The sequence below is a fragment of the Catharus ustulatus genome, chromosome 2 (assembly GCF_009819885.2).
Source record: "Catharus ustulatus isolate bCatUst1 chromosome 2, bCatUst1.pri.v2, whole genome shotgun sequence".
Lineage (NCBI taxonomy): Eukaryota > Metazoa > Chordata > Aves > Passeriformes > Turdidae > Catharus > Catharus ustulatus.
Genome location: NC_046222.1, coordinates 30779204 through 30793595, shown reverse-complemented (window position 1 = coordinate 30793595; position 14392 = coordinate 30779204). Strand labels below are relative to the sequence as shown.

The 14392-nt window shown below is 38.4% G+C and overlaps 1 protein-coding gene across 3 annotated transcripts in view; it reads right to left on the bottom strand.

Moving 5' to 3' along the window:
* Positions 1-7394: 7394 nt before the first annotated feature.
* Positions 7395-14392, bottom strand: part of PRMT8 (protein arginine methyltransferase 8) — a 58212-nt gene continuing 51214 nt past the window's right edge. For all 3 annotated transcript variants that reach the window (XM_033085819.2, XM_033085812.2, XM_033085830.2), the window contains exons 9-11: positions 13033-13183; positions 10620-10741; positions 7395-8836 (exon numbers count right to left, since the gene is read on the bottom strand). In XM_033085819.2, the coding sequence (XP_032941710.1) occupies positions 8753-8836; positions 10620-10741; positions 13033-13183 (357 nt within the window). In that variant the 3' untranslated portion in view covers positions 7395-8752. The remainder of the gene's footprint in view (positions 8837-10619; positions 10742-13032; positions 13184-14392) is intronic.

Here is a 14392-nt window from a genome sequence, read left to right as displayed (position 1 = left end):
CAGGGTAAGATGTGTGATGCCTTTGCTCTTGGCTCATCCCATGCAGGGAATGCTGCACAGCAATCGAGTACTGCTCAAATGATTAAATAGTGGATTTTTGTTTAATATTTGTTCCTCACTGACATGATTCTTGTGTAGAACAGTCGCTAAATGTACCTTTGTCATTGCTATGCAGACAATGCAACTGTGCAAACATGGGATACTTAGATTTCCGTAGGGTGCCATTGGTCAAGAAAGTGAAGTCACACACAATTACAGACATCTATCAATTGATTAAAAATTAACTGCTGGCTGGTTTCAAAATGTAATGCTAAATAAGCTAGGCATGGTTTATTGTGAAGGGACTTGTATCCAGTTTCCTGATAACTCATAAAGTCGTCATCCTTGGAAGTTTTTACACAAAGGTTTTACACAAAGCCACAGTGATTTGACATAGCTTTGAGAAAATTTCTGCTTGGACTAGAAACCTCCAAGGTTTCATTACAACCTACATTTTGATGGTACAGATGGAAAGAACTCCAAACAAATAGCATTTTAGTTAAGCAGACTGTTTTGCATGTCTGCTTTTTATACCAACATTAAAGCCTAGCAGTTAAGATCATAACACCTGCAACAGAGCATTTAAGGGTGTTATGAAAGCACTGTGCTGTGCAAGACATCTCTAAGAAAGCAAATGTCTGTCCTGTCTTCCGAGAGGGGCAAGAAGAAGGGTCCAGACAGCAGAAAGCCTTACCACAATTCCTGGGAAAGTGGTGGACAGCTAGTCCTGGAAACCATTCTGAGATACACAAAGGACAGGATGGTGATCAGGAATAATCAGCATGGAATTACAATGGGGCAATTGTGCGTAATGAACCTGATAGTTTCCACAATGAGATATCTAGCTGGATGGATGATGGAAGATTCATGGATTGTTTAACTCAACTTTAGTAAGGCTTTTGACTCTCTCTCATAACATCCTCATTGACAAGATAACAAACTGTTAGATAACTGGACAGGAAACTGCTCTGAAAACCAGCTGAATGACTGGGCCCAGGGGGCTTAAAGAAGGGAAAACTCAAGAGGGATCTTGTCAGTAAATGTAAATACTTGTTGGAATTTGGGAATGAAGAGAAGGGAGCCAGACTCTTCTCTGGAGTACACAATGACTGTAGAAGAGGCTACAGGCACAAACTGAAACCCATGGAATTCCATCTGAACACAAGAAATTATTTTTTCTTTATTCCTGTGGAGGTGCTCAAACACTGGAATAGTTTTCCCAGAGAAGTTGAGGAGTATCCATCCTTGAAGATACTCCAAACCTAGCTGTAAATGGGCCTAAGCAACCTGTTCCAGATTGTCTTGCTTCAGCAGTGGGGTTGGATGCTTTCAAGAGATTGGTACATCACTGTGTTACTTTCCATCTTCTAAAATTTGAGCTGTCTGTAAATGTTCAAAGTCTTGTGGGACTGGCAGCATCTCCAGACCATCTAGATTTATCCTCACTGTCACGGGCATTTACATGAGTGGACTGTAGTGAAAAGGACACATGACACACAGGAAAGTAAGAGATGAGCATAGCTTAGGAGAAATGTTTGATAAAGGTCTGATTTTGGACTATAAGCAGATTCCACAAAGGGAATCCTATATATCACTCACTCACTCACTCAAGTTAGAAACTTGTCAAGGTGAAGGTAAAGAAACAGCATATTATGCCAGTACTGCTGGAGGAACAAGAATGGGAAGAACATAACACAGTACCAATGTTCTGGCAAGCAGAAGTGAATTTTGCATTTGGACCCATGAACATAAAGTTGCAAGGGTCTAGGAATTTGCCCAGATGGAGAGTAGACATCCTGCCGTGTAACAAAATTCCTATTTAATGGTATAATTTAACAGCAGAATTCAAATGGAAATTTCTCCCAGAAAATGTTAGACCTTAATGTCTTCACTACTTTTGTTAGTGGGTCATATCAGGACAATTTACCCAGTCTTCAGAATGTTTTCCAATTATTTCCTTAAGTTCTTTTCTCAGTTGCCTCCATATCTTTACTGGTAAGGGATACCTTCACTTTTTGAATTCTACTGCTTCCATACACTCAAGCTCAAAATGTATTATCATCATGTGTTTTGTTGTTGGCTGCTTGGCACACAAATGTTATCCATCACACACTGCTGCTTCAGCTTCACAGAGCACTTATGTTTCTTGCTATCTACGCTTACCCATTGGAAAGCAAGCAAAATAATGAGCTTTTTTTCTGAGATACTCTCTCAGTGGTGATAATAGCAATTATATTTGCTTCAATCATATCATTAGCTAATGACATTGATTTTTCATGCCAATAAATGTGAAAAATATGCCATGATGGTGATAAAGTGCTTCTGCTAACTGATTGGCATTGCAAGTTTCTGTTAATGAGTTACACATGCCTTTCTGGGCTGCCATTCCATATTCCTGCATAAAAATGGCAGGGCATGCATTAAATTCTGCTGTGACCTTAACACAGGGGTCCATTTCTACTTCTAGGGCTGTGTTGTACTGGAAGTGCTGATGGTTCATTTGCATAAATGGGAAATTGCTAGACACAAAAGCACAGAACTGAGTGCAAAAGAGGATGTTCTGTTTTCCACATGAAGGTTTAGGGGTTAGCTCAGGCTTGATCTTGTTGATTGTTGTGCTTCTAAAAGACCGCACTTGATGATTCAGAGGAATGACTTGGATTGTAGCCCAAACCTGTGTGCTGTTTGAGGAAGTAAGACTGATTTTGTGTCTCAGTTGTTATCTCAAAGCTAACACGGTTTATTTCTGTTTCATAATCACACTATAGTCTCTCCTCAAGCTTTCTCAAAAAATATTATCTTCATGTTGTTTGCATGATCACTAATCTCCATTGTTTGTTTCTACTCAAAAAGACAAAGAAAAGAGAAAGGGGAGTTAGAGAAATTGTATTAGTACCTGTAAAATCTGAAAGACTTGCAAAGAGAGCAGCAGAGATTTCAAAAATTTTGAGATCATAAAAATCTTTTTCTTTCCTGTCAGCTGTATCTGGACCGTAGAATTATTTTTTTGTGTAAGAGACGGGTGATCTGCTTTAGCACTCATCTGTGAGCAATGGTCTGCTTCTTTCTCTGTCTCAACTGTGTAGAACACATTTTTTACCTTTTTTGTGCCTCTCCCCAGAAGCAACAGCTATTCGCAGGGAACACTCTTGTTCCCTGTAGGCGTACTACTGCCCTGGCTCACCTCAGCCATCATATTGTGCAGAAATACCAGTTTTCTGGGAAATCTCTAGCTGATGATTCATGTTCTCTTTACTCTAAATGTATTGTTATATCAGGTCTAAAGCATCAGGTTTATTTCTTTAGCTGCTTTTTAAAAAGATTTGTAGGTACTGTTAATTCACACATAATTTCCAGGAAGTTTAGATACCATCTAAAGGATTTGTCTTCTACATGACTATATTGTGTGCTTAGCAGATTAAGATCTAAGATGATCTCTAAGCAACGTTGAAAAGAAATGTTTCAAAAAAAGGTAAAAACCTCCCACTTTTCCAGTGGAAACTAGTCTGTGAATGCTTCATGCCTATTGAAGAAGAAATCACCTGGCTTAGTTGTATATTCCAACTACGCAGATACACACACTGGCATAAACTTAGACCTTATAAGCCAATTGAAATTGCTCGTAAAATGTGTCCTCCATGCCACCAACACAACACAGTAAGAAAACTCTTCTCTTTTAAATAGTCACCCTTGGGATTATATTTGTTGCAAAACACTTAGCTGCATTTGTTAAGAACGATGTAACAGCAGCAAGATAGACTGCTGGGGGAAAATGGAGGAGGAGGGATTACAGGTGGATAGGAGATGCAATTCATATAAAAGACTAGGATGCAGTCATGGGTTTTGTAGGGAAGAGAGGAGTTACCATGAGGGGACTAAGGTGGGAACTAATTGTATCTTCGAGTACCTAATAGGGAGTTACAATGAAAAGAGACCCAGGCTTTTCTTGAGGGAAAATAGTAAAATAACAGGAACCAACAGTCCCAGGTTAAAACAAAAGTAATTCCAGTTGAATGTTAAGTGTCCCTGTGAGATTATCACAACACTGGAACAGCTGCCCAGAGAGGCTGGGGAGGTTCTTTGTTCTTGGAAATCAAGGAATCCCTGAACAGTTAGGTTTGGAAAGGACCATTGGAGGTAATGTAGTCTAATCCCCTGCTCAAGCATAATGCCTTAGAGTCCATTAGTCAGGATTAGTTTCCAAATGATTTTTTAGTGTTTCCAGGGAAGGAGATTCCAAAACCTCTCTGGCCAATCTGTTCCAGTGCTTGGTCACCCGCACATTAAAGTTCTTCCTCGTGGAATCATAGAATATCCTGAAGGGGATATCCTGGGAAGGGACCCATAAGGATCATTGAGTCCAACTCTTGGCCCTGCACAGCACCAAGAGTCACACCATTTGCCTAGAGTATTGTTCAAACATTTCTTGAACTCTGTCAGGCTTGGTGTTGGGACCATTTCCTGGGGAGCCTGTTCCAGTGCTGAGCCACCCTCCATGTGAAAAACCTTTTCCTGATATCCAACCTAAACACCCACAACTCAGCTTCATGCTGTTTCCTTGAGTCCTGCCACTGACTGCAAGGGTGCAAAGGTTAGTATTTTCCCCTCTGCTTTTCCTTGTGAGGATACTAAATGAGGTCTCTCTTCAATCTCCTCTAGGCTGAACAAACCAAGTGACAGGCTCATGTGGAACTTCCTGTGCATCAGTTTCTGCCCTTTGCCTCTTGTGCTATTGATCAGCACCACTGAGAAGAGTTTGGACTCATTCTCTTGGCCCTCTCCCTTAAGGTACTTACAGATATTGATATGGTCTCCTCTCAGTCTTCTCAAGGCTGAACAGGCCCAGCTCCCTCACCTTTCCTCACAAGACAGATGCTCCAGTCTTCAAATCATCCTCGTGCCCCTCTGCTGGACACATTCCAGTCTCTCTTGGACTCTGAAGCCCAGAAAAAGGACACCGCACTCCAGATTTGCCTCTCCAGGACTGATTGAAGGGGCAGGATCACCTCCTTCAACCTGTTGACAATATTCTTCCTAAGGCACCCCAGGATACTATTGGCCTTCTTGGCCTCAAGGACACACCTCTGCTTATGGACAGCTTGTTCACCAGCATCCCCAAGTCCTTCCCTGAAAAGCTGCTTTCCAGCAAGTTGGCCCTGTAATCTCTAATCTTCCTAAAGCAGGGATCTATTCTTCATTATATACATAGGATATCATGTATCCTTTATAAACTTACCTTCTAAGTGAATGAAATTATCTATAATGGAATCTGTATGTGTTAAATTAATTTCTGAATTAATATTAAATTTAAAACAAATTCTGTTAGAAACGATCTCTGAGAAGGTTCTTCAAATCAGCACTGCAGTAAAAACATGCCTTGGGTATTACTGGGTAAATATTACCACCTTGGGTAATACTCTTGTTCACATTTTGGACAATTTCAACTCTTATTAGAAGTCTAAGACAGTATTAGAAGGTTGTAAACCCCTAATTCTGCACACAGAAAGGTCCCCAGAACAACTCTGCAAAACCCAAACCTGAAACTGGCAACAGCTAATTAATTGGTGCTGGGAGTAAGAAATTCTTATGAGAGTAGAGCCATACCATGCTGTTCTTTAGAAAACCTTGCAAATACCCCCCCTAATACTAGGGACTACTTGCTTAATCCTGTCAAGCACTGCAAGTTTGAATTGCCCACTGTGCCTTTTAGAGGCATGCTCAGTATGGAGCTTTTTTTGGATGCTTTTTGTTTCAAGTGACAGAAAAATCCCTGAGAAGAGTTTTAATATTTTCGCCTTAAGATCAGAGTCAAGGCAGAAGCGATCTGCTTTCTCTTTTCTCCAGCACTGTGTTACTCATCAGGGATAGTCTTTTGGGTAAATACTGTATTTCTGTTTTTTTTTTTTTTCATGCTTTGTCCTCAGCTCATGATCTTCTTTTTCTGTCTGTGGGAAGGGAATTAAATGTTTTAAACATGTGTCTGTGTGAGCTCTCAACAGTTATTCTGTCATTATACTTTAATGCAAAACTTTGAAAATCAGTGGCTTTGGTTCAGTCCTGGATTCCATAAGAAACCCTCTTATTCAAGCCTTGAGAAAATGCTCAGACTCTGTGGTGGTTACCTGGACTTGGATTGCTGAGGAAAGTCTTGCAGCTGATTGCACCTGACCTGCAAGGTCTTTGCATTCCTGTTTCACTAATGCTGACCTAACTGATCCTGTGTGTGCCAGACTCACTGGTGGCTTCAAAACCTTGTTGGTAGGTAACACCTTTAATGGCCTTGCAAGCCTGCATTTGCTTTTTGATCACTGTGATTTGAAGACAGCACTCCAGCAGGCACTTTCAGTTCTTTCTGTGATGGAGAAATAAATACATGATTTTTTTTTTATGTGAAAAAAACCTAAAGCTTATTTTCCAGGACAGAATGTTCCCAAGGTGTGGTGACCACCCTAGAACTGTGCCATTAATAGTATCAGTCAGGATGTAATCCTGCAACTGAAGTAAATGGGCACTTCAAGTAGTAAGGCAAGGTGGCCACTATTGAAGAGAGACCAACATTTCAATGTCAGCAGTTGAAAGATGAGGTAGAAAGGGCAATCAATGTACAGCAGTTCTTTAATACTTCTCAAATTGGTTAATGAACTGTTCTGAACAAGTGGGGGTTTTTTTTGTTTTTAGTTAGTTTTTGGTTTTTGTTTTGTTTTAAATAAGGTATGAGATTTTTCCTACCTTTTTTCCTTTGTTATTCTTTTAATATTAAAGTTATTAAATATTCATGCAGTGGGTTAGAGAAGTGGATGGTTTGCAATGCTTTTAAAGTATAATTTAGGCAAACAAAGTAAGAATCTTTCCTCTTTCAGTAACAGTCATCTCAGCGATTAGTAGCAAAGAAGAAGATGAAAATATTGAGTAGATTTTTATATAAATGGAGGGCCTAAGAAAAACTATGGTAGATTTCCTCATCTTAAATTCCTAGAATCACAGAAGTATTACTAGAAAGGGACTTGTCGATGTTTTTTTTTCCCCCAGTCCATTATTGAAAGAGTAGCTGAACTCATTCCCTGAAAACATAACAATATTTGACAGATAAACTTGATTTTGTAAGGAAAGTTGTTCATCCTCAACCAAAAAATATGAAAGAAGCTTTAAAACAACAGTGATGAATTAAATTGCAAACAGTATCTTGTACTGCTGAATTACAGTTTAATTTCACTCTACATAGATACCATTTGATAGAATCCCTGGTCCATATTCCTTAGACCATAAGAAAATGGAGGCACCGTACAGCTTCTGTGTAGGGAAAATCAATAGAAATAGGTTTCTAAAAAGCGAGAAGTTGACAAATACTGGCAAAATGCATCTTCAAGTATACTTTATTTGCAGGTGATTAAAAATATTTTTAGGCAAAAAACTAGTCAATCTTATCTAGTACAAGATAGAACATGATTTAGTGCCTAATGCCAGACAGACTGGAAAATGTGTAGATAGGACTGGTGATGCAGTTGTTGATGAATTATATGTAATTAAATGGCCCACATTCATATAGTAAAAAGACCTGATACATACATATGAGGAATTATAAGCACTTCATATTTTAACAATAAGCAGGAGATTTTGTATGGAAAACAAGGGACTCAAGGGGACGGGAAAGCTACAGACACCTTAGTAATATCAGAAGCCATCGACACTTTTTTCAAAGACATTAACTTGCTCCTGCAAATTACTGCACTCTTAAGAATAGTATTTGCAATTTAAAACTTATCTAAAACATCACCAAAAGGTAACACTAATTCCTATTTTTAAAAATTATTTTGTATTAAGAATTTTGCAAATAACTGAAATATGGCATGGCCAAGAAGCATGAATTATCCACCACTTCAGAGACTTTGCATTCATCACATTTAAATACTAGGTGTCTGATTTCTGAAAGTCTCATGCAAAATCCAGCTATAAAAACTCACCACAGAATATTTTCAAGGATAAAAAGCTAATGTTTTTTAAAGCTCTGACAGACATCCAGTTGTGAAGGTGAATTTGAAAACTAATGGTTTCAGAGGACATTCAAAAATATAGTTGTTGAACTTCCTGTAAATGCCCAGCTCTTATCTACACTTTGCATGGAATATTTACCAAAGCTGTAACATTGGACAGTTAATGGAATATATCACTGCCTGGAGTAGTGCCAGAGGTAACACCATTATCTTTCCATGACAGCATAATGAGAATTAAATAATCACAAAACAAATTCCTATTATGAAATGACTTTTTTTCCTCATGTACAATATATATATTCATTTATATTGAATATAAGTCCAATAATACTATCACAGTAATGTGCTGTAGTAGTCTTTCATAGTGAGAAAACTGCCCTAATCTTCTTTAACATGCAAAGCTTGGAAGAACCAGAAATTCACAGTAAGTAATACAATTTGTAAATGCATCTTCTGCCATCCTAAAATTAACCAGAACACTCAAGGCTGTTGCTTATTTTTTTTCCTATGTTTAACAAAAGCTACAGTTCTGTATACTGTACATTCACAGTGGGATCCCAGCCCCCTGTACTATCTGCAAGAAAGATCAGGTTACCACCCTCCATCAGAGTAAACATTCTAGTATTTAATATAATAATCTTGTGAACAGTTGTTCCTAGCTTGAAGCTCAGCAGTTCAAGACTTGATAAAATTCTCCTTTTCATCTCTCTGAAAGGTTCTTGCTAACGCATTTTGTAGTCATTAGATACTGACATTTCACATAGCTGTCCTTTAAAATCCAAGTCTACTGTGAAATCCAGGTCACGCTGTAAAAAGATTTAAATGCAACATGTAAGTAAGAGCATAAATTTAGTGTATTAATTCAGTTATCATTGTTTGGTTTGAAAAGACCAACAGATGCAAGAGATTCCTGTGGTGATTTCTAACTTCTTGTTTTCAAATGGTGCTAACACCGAGAAAGCAATCTGTAAGATGCGTAAAAGCATTCACCATACAATCTGTCCTTAGGTCATATTTCTGTTCTCTTCCTGAGGTGGATTTAATGTCCTGGGTTACTTCCTGGTTCAGGAAACATCTGAAATGCTGCTATCATATGTATCCTACGAAAATTATTGAAGCGTGTCCCCCATTGAGATGCTCTTAATTTAGGCTAAAGGGCTTTCCACTAGGGGTTGTTCCAGATTAGATCTAGAAAACTTCCTGTTGTACAGAAGCCCTTAGTAATTTTTTTTATCTTATAATGACACATTTTTAGGAAAGAGGCAGTACACAGCCCTACAGAAGGAAGCTGTGTCTATGCAAGCTTTTAAAAAACTTCATGTTTCAGAAGAAAAAAGCATTAGCAAATCCTTTTGAACCAAGGTGGTCTCTCTTGCTTATGACAACTATCAAGAGCACATTAATTTTAGTACCTAAATCTGCATTCATACTGCTGTGTGAACATATTTGAGATATGTTATTAATTTCTCCCCTGAAAGAAAATTGATACATTTAACCCAAAAGAAAATATTCCAGTCCCCCTAGGACAACATAAGGGTGGGGAAACAGATTATTTTCCTCTTGCAGCAAGTAGCTTCAGGGATTAACATGTTTGTTTTAATGCCAAGTATATTTTGTGTTTTTGTCTCCCTCTGTATCATCACTACCATATCCAATCTGTGTTTGGTATAAAAATGGAAAAGTGATGCAAAAAGGGAAGACAATGAAATGTTAAGATTTGTTGCAGTTAACAAATGCAGTTTTTCAACAATTAAAACAGCTGCATAGATGGACAACCAGGTTATTTTAACTGTTGCTTACTGTAATAGAAAATGAAGTGACACTGCTCAAGATTTTTGAGTGTTTCTCCCTGAAGCTATAATTCTCATGTCTTGTTCTATCCAGACATAGATTGTCTCTTAGACCATATTTCACAGTCTCTGTACCAGTTAAAAGAAGCACAAGGGGGATTCAACCCATAGCAGAGAACCTGAGGAAGTTTTCAGCAGTCATGGTTAGTGTGATATCCATCATGCTTTAGCTTTAGTTTTAAATAAAGCATCTGCATTTTTTATGGAAAGGCACAATTTCTAAACAACCCTTTCACTCAATTAGTGAGTTCAAGTACATTTGATCGGTGAGTTCATACAATCATTCCTCTGAAATGTGTTAATTTGCTGTCAGACTGTCCTTGGGCACTGAGTGGCAAATCATTCAGTGCCTATAGATGTGGAACCGAAGTACTTACTCTTGATCGTCTCGTGCTGGCAAAAGGGATCTTTCCACTGATTTCAGTGACAGTGTGAAAAACCCCTTGCCTGCTTGCATCACAAAATGTGAGTCAAGCTGATTGCAGAGGTCAGCTGACTCAGGGATGTATTTGAATCCTTTCTCCCTACCCATGCTAGCCTGCTTGCAGGCTGAATTCCTAACATCAGCACTTCTTTATCATTGCTGTCATCAGCTTTGGTGAAGCTGTGACTGGAGTTCTTACTAATAAACTTGAATGCCTTTAGCACCCTCATTGTTTTACTCCTATGCATTTTATTTATTGCTCATCATAGTTTGTGATCAGTAAAAGTGGAATTAGTATCAGGGATGCTGACTTACCACATTTTTTGCATTTGGTTTCATGGATATCGTCCCATAAATTTCTTCTCCTCGTCTCACAGTTAAATAGTCCTCCAAGTAGAAGACAGTTTGCTTCCAGTGAGTATAAGGAGCATCAGGTGCTAAAAATATATATATGGGTATCACTTATTGAAATTTCTTAAATGCCTTGCAAAGCAAATTATGACTTGGAAACAATTGGGAAAAATAATTTCTCTTCATAGAATGCTTTATGTACTGTGTTAGCAAATGTACTTTACAATACAATTCTACTGGCTGGCTGTGGGTTTTCTTCTAATTTTTACTGATATATGTCAGATGTGAATCACAGCCAGTAAGAAGGATTCCACAAAATGGGTTACAGGGCAAGATAGGCACATTTTTATGCTTTTCTTTCAACCCACATGTGTTGAAATTGGGAAAATCGCTACTAAGTGCTTTCAATTTCAGAAGTCTAAATTAGTTCGAAAAACAATGGTACAACAGCATGAAGGAAAGTTTAATCAAAAATTATTAATCACAATGTTTCAGATGAAACATTTGGCTAGTGTTCCAAACCAGCAAATTTTATAGTTTCCAGGAGATAGAGCAGATGAAAAGCACTTGCACCTTGATCTCTTTTGGGACTATTAAAAGGCATTTTGGGCAATTTGCCAGAGATGGAAACTGGTCTAAATTAATTTCTTGCACTGATTTCTAATCACTTTGATGACCCTTTGCTTTTAATTTACCTAAGGCTTTTAATTTACCTATTTGGTTCTATTTCTGATTTAAATTCCAATCTTTGAGCAGTGCCTAATGAACTTGTATTGGTCACTTCTTGTTCCTACCATTCTTGCAGTCAAGAGCATCTAGGAACCTAAGAATACCTGTAGGACCTCAAAGACTTCCTAACCTGGCAAAACAAAATCTCTGGTAACTTTATTTTTCTTCTATTTGTATCCCCCAGTCAGATGAAGTCACTGTATTGTATGATTATTAACATTGTATCATTATTGTTTAATAAAATAATGATCTTATTTCATTTCATCAGCAATATTTCAAAAAAATTACTTGACTTTGAAAATTGCTTGTGATTAGGGAAATACTGATGCTTTTTAAAAGGAACTAGCAGGACACGAATTTTTAACTGTTTTCTAAATTTCTATAATCAAAATACTAATATAAACCAACATTTTTCAGAAACTGTGCTGGCAAATTGGTACCTTTGAAAGGAAAAGGATTTTACCAGATAATTTCTGTCTATGTGTCCAGATGGTTTTAGTGACTGTTAATCTCAATTATTACAAGAGATATCTTCTTGTAGGAGTTCAGATCCAGACTGTTTACTGTTTGGACACGACTGCATAAAATTTCTAATTGAAAACATGTTAGACCAAAATTAAATTGAATTTATATTCTAAATCGTAACTGCTACCTTGTACACACCCAGGTAGTTGTGCACATGCAGGGCCCCTATGCAGGGCCATGTTCCCTAGAAAACCCTGACATAACTGGGAACTTGTGCCTCAAGAACACGGTGGGGGTGTGTGTAATGCAGACCCAGGTCTCCAAATCCACCCCAAATTACACGCTTACTCATAATTTATAAAAATGCATATCAATGAAGTGACATGTCCTACAAACTGCTGTATTTTACTGAATTCAGTGCAGCTTTGCCAACAGACACCAGGAGAGGATCTTTACCAGTCTTTTAGACAGTGGTGACCTTCAGGAGCAGATGGCCAAACAGCCTTTTTATGGAGTAATTCTTCTGCACCTACATTATCATGATAAACTGAACAGAATCAGAGAAACACTTCATCCTCCTGTCTACAAACAGGCTGTCTACAGGATGAGGTTTTTTCATTTATTGCAAGACTCACTGGTTTATTCAGTCTGGTAAATGATGCCTTAAGGGAATGGAGTTATTCCTCCAAATATCTACTCACCAAGGCAAATTAGAGTTTCACATCTGGGTTGTTAGAGATGACTCACATAATCAGTATGTATGTTTTTATAGCTTGGAAAAATGGTAGTTTTGTTCTAGACTCTGGGGCAAGCTTTGTTGAGTTTTGGATTTGGGGAAAACAAGGATGCAGAGCTGCTATCTCTCTCTGAGCCGATAATTCTCTGATAATCCAAGAAACTTGACACAGGATTTAGATATGACTAGTGAGGGACATAAATTCACAGGCTGTAATTCCTGCTGAGCTCTAAGCTTAATAGCTATTGTGAAATTATGCCTCAGGTTTCCACAGAATTCCTGTAAGTAGTTGTCCTTTCCCCATCCTGCTCTCCTCCCCCAAAATGACAGTAGTTTTTATCACTGAAAAGCAAGCATGGTGGTACATAAAACCTTCCTGTACCATCTAACCAGCAGCACTGATAGACTGATAGTAACAGAAATTAAATGAAAAGAAGTACATATTACCTGTAGAAAATCCCATCTTCTTATGGCACTTCGTAAATTCAATATTAAAATAGGTGACCAAGGCATGAATGTAATCATTGCGCTGAATTTGGAGGCAGAAGGCAGAAGTAAATTCCAATTCTTCAGTCTTCACTGTATATATATCTACTTCCTGTTTTTGAGGAGAAAGAAAAAGACATTTACATGATGATGTCTGTGACTCCCAGGTAAGTGTTAAATGAGGTACTTTAATACTTCATTTAACGATCAGACACAAAGACAACTGGCAGCCTTTTAACACTGTAAGATGCTCTAATGTATCAATTAATGAGCAAATGAATCAGTTATCTAAGTTGACAGAGAGGACACTCACTGAAGAGCATGTATTCTTGGGAATGGCAGGGAGTTGCTGTAGGAGCTAGGGAAAACCAGGGTAAAAAGGTGGTCTGATAAATACAGGTAGATGTTGAAATGGAGATAGGGGTCCAGTTCAAGGCCTTTTATCATCAGGGACTATCAGCATAAGGAAAGATGCCAGAGTTGGGTTTTGTAATAAAAATAAACTTACAGTAATTTCACAATTATAAGCCGCACCTGCTTATAAAGCTGCATGTCCGGATGTCAACAACTGTCTTGGGTTTCAATACAGAGTGTGATAAAAGGTATCTATTCTATCACCATCTGTTGAGGGTGGGGGCAGTGATCCTTATCTCCACGGGAGATATTCTGCTAATGGGCCATCCATTGAAACCAGGCAGGCCATTGTTCTTTATCTTTTCACAACCCATCTTTCCTCCAGCAAGTTCATTTTCTGCTAATGGCCCATTGAGTCCCACTGTGTGACTGATAAAATTACTTCATCCCATTGGAAGTTGCTCCAGCCAGGGGGAAGAGCCCAACATTTCTTACCAAGATAAAAACAGAGGTTTTGGGACACTAAGGTAGCCCCTTTCTCCACTGGACTCCAGAGGAAAACCAGATTTCTCCACATCACCACTGGACCTCTGGAGGGAAACTGCACCTTCTACAGGAGCACTGCTTCAACTGAATCACATCTGTCACTGCAGGAGGATAAAACCACCATTTAATGGGACTACTACCAACACCCTGCCTGATGGGGTGTCAGGTTGTACTCTGACTTTGTCAGGGCTTGGAGTTTGTTTCTTTGTAGTACTGTATTTCTATTTTAATTTCCCTAGTAAAGAACTGTTATTCCTAATTCCCGTATCTTTGCCTGAAAGCCCCTTGATTTCAAAATTATAATAATTTGGAGGGAGGGGGTTTACATTCTCCATTTCAAAGAGAAGCTCCTGCCTTTCTCAGCAGATGCCTGTCCTCCAAACTAAAACAGCAACTTTTTGTTCTTTGTCCATATATAAGC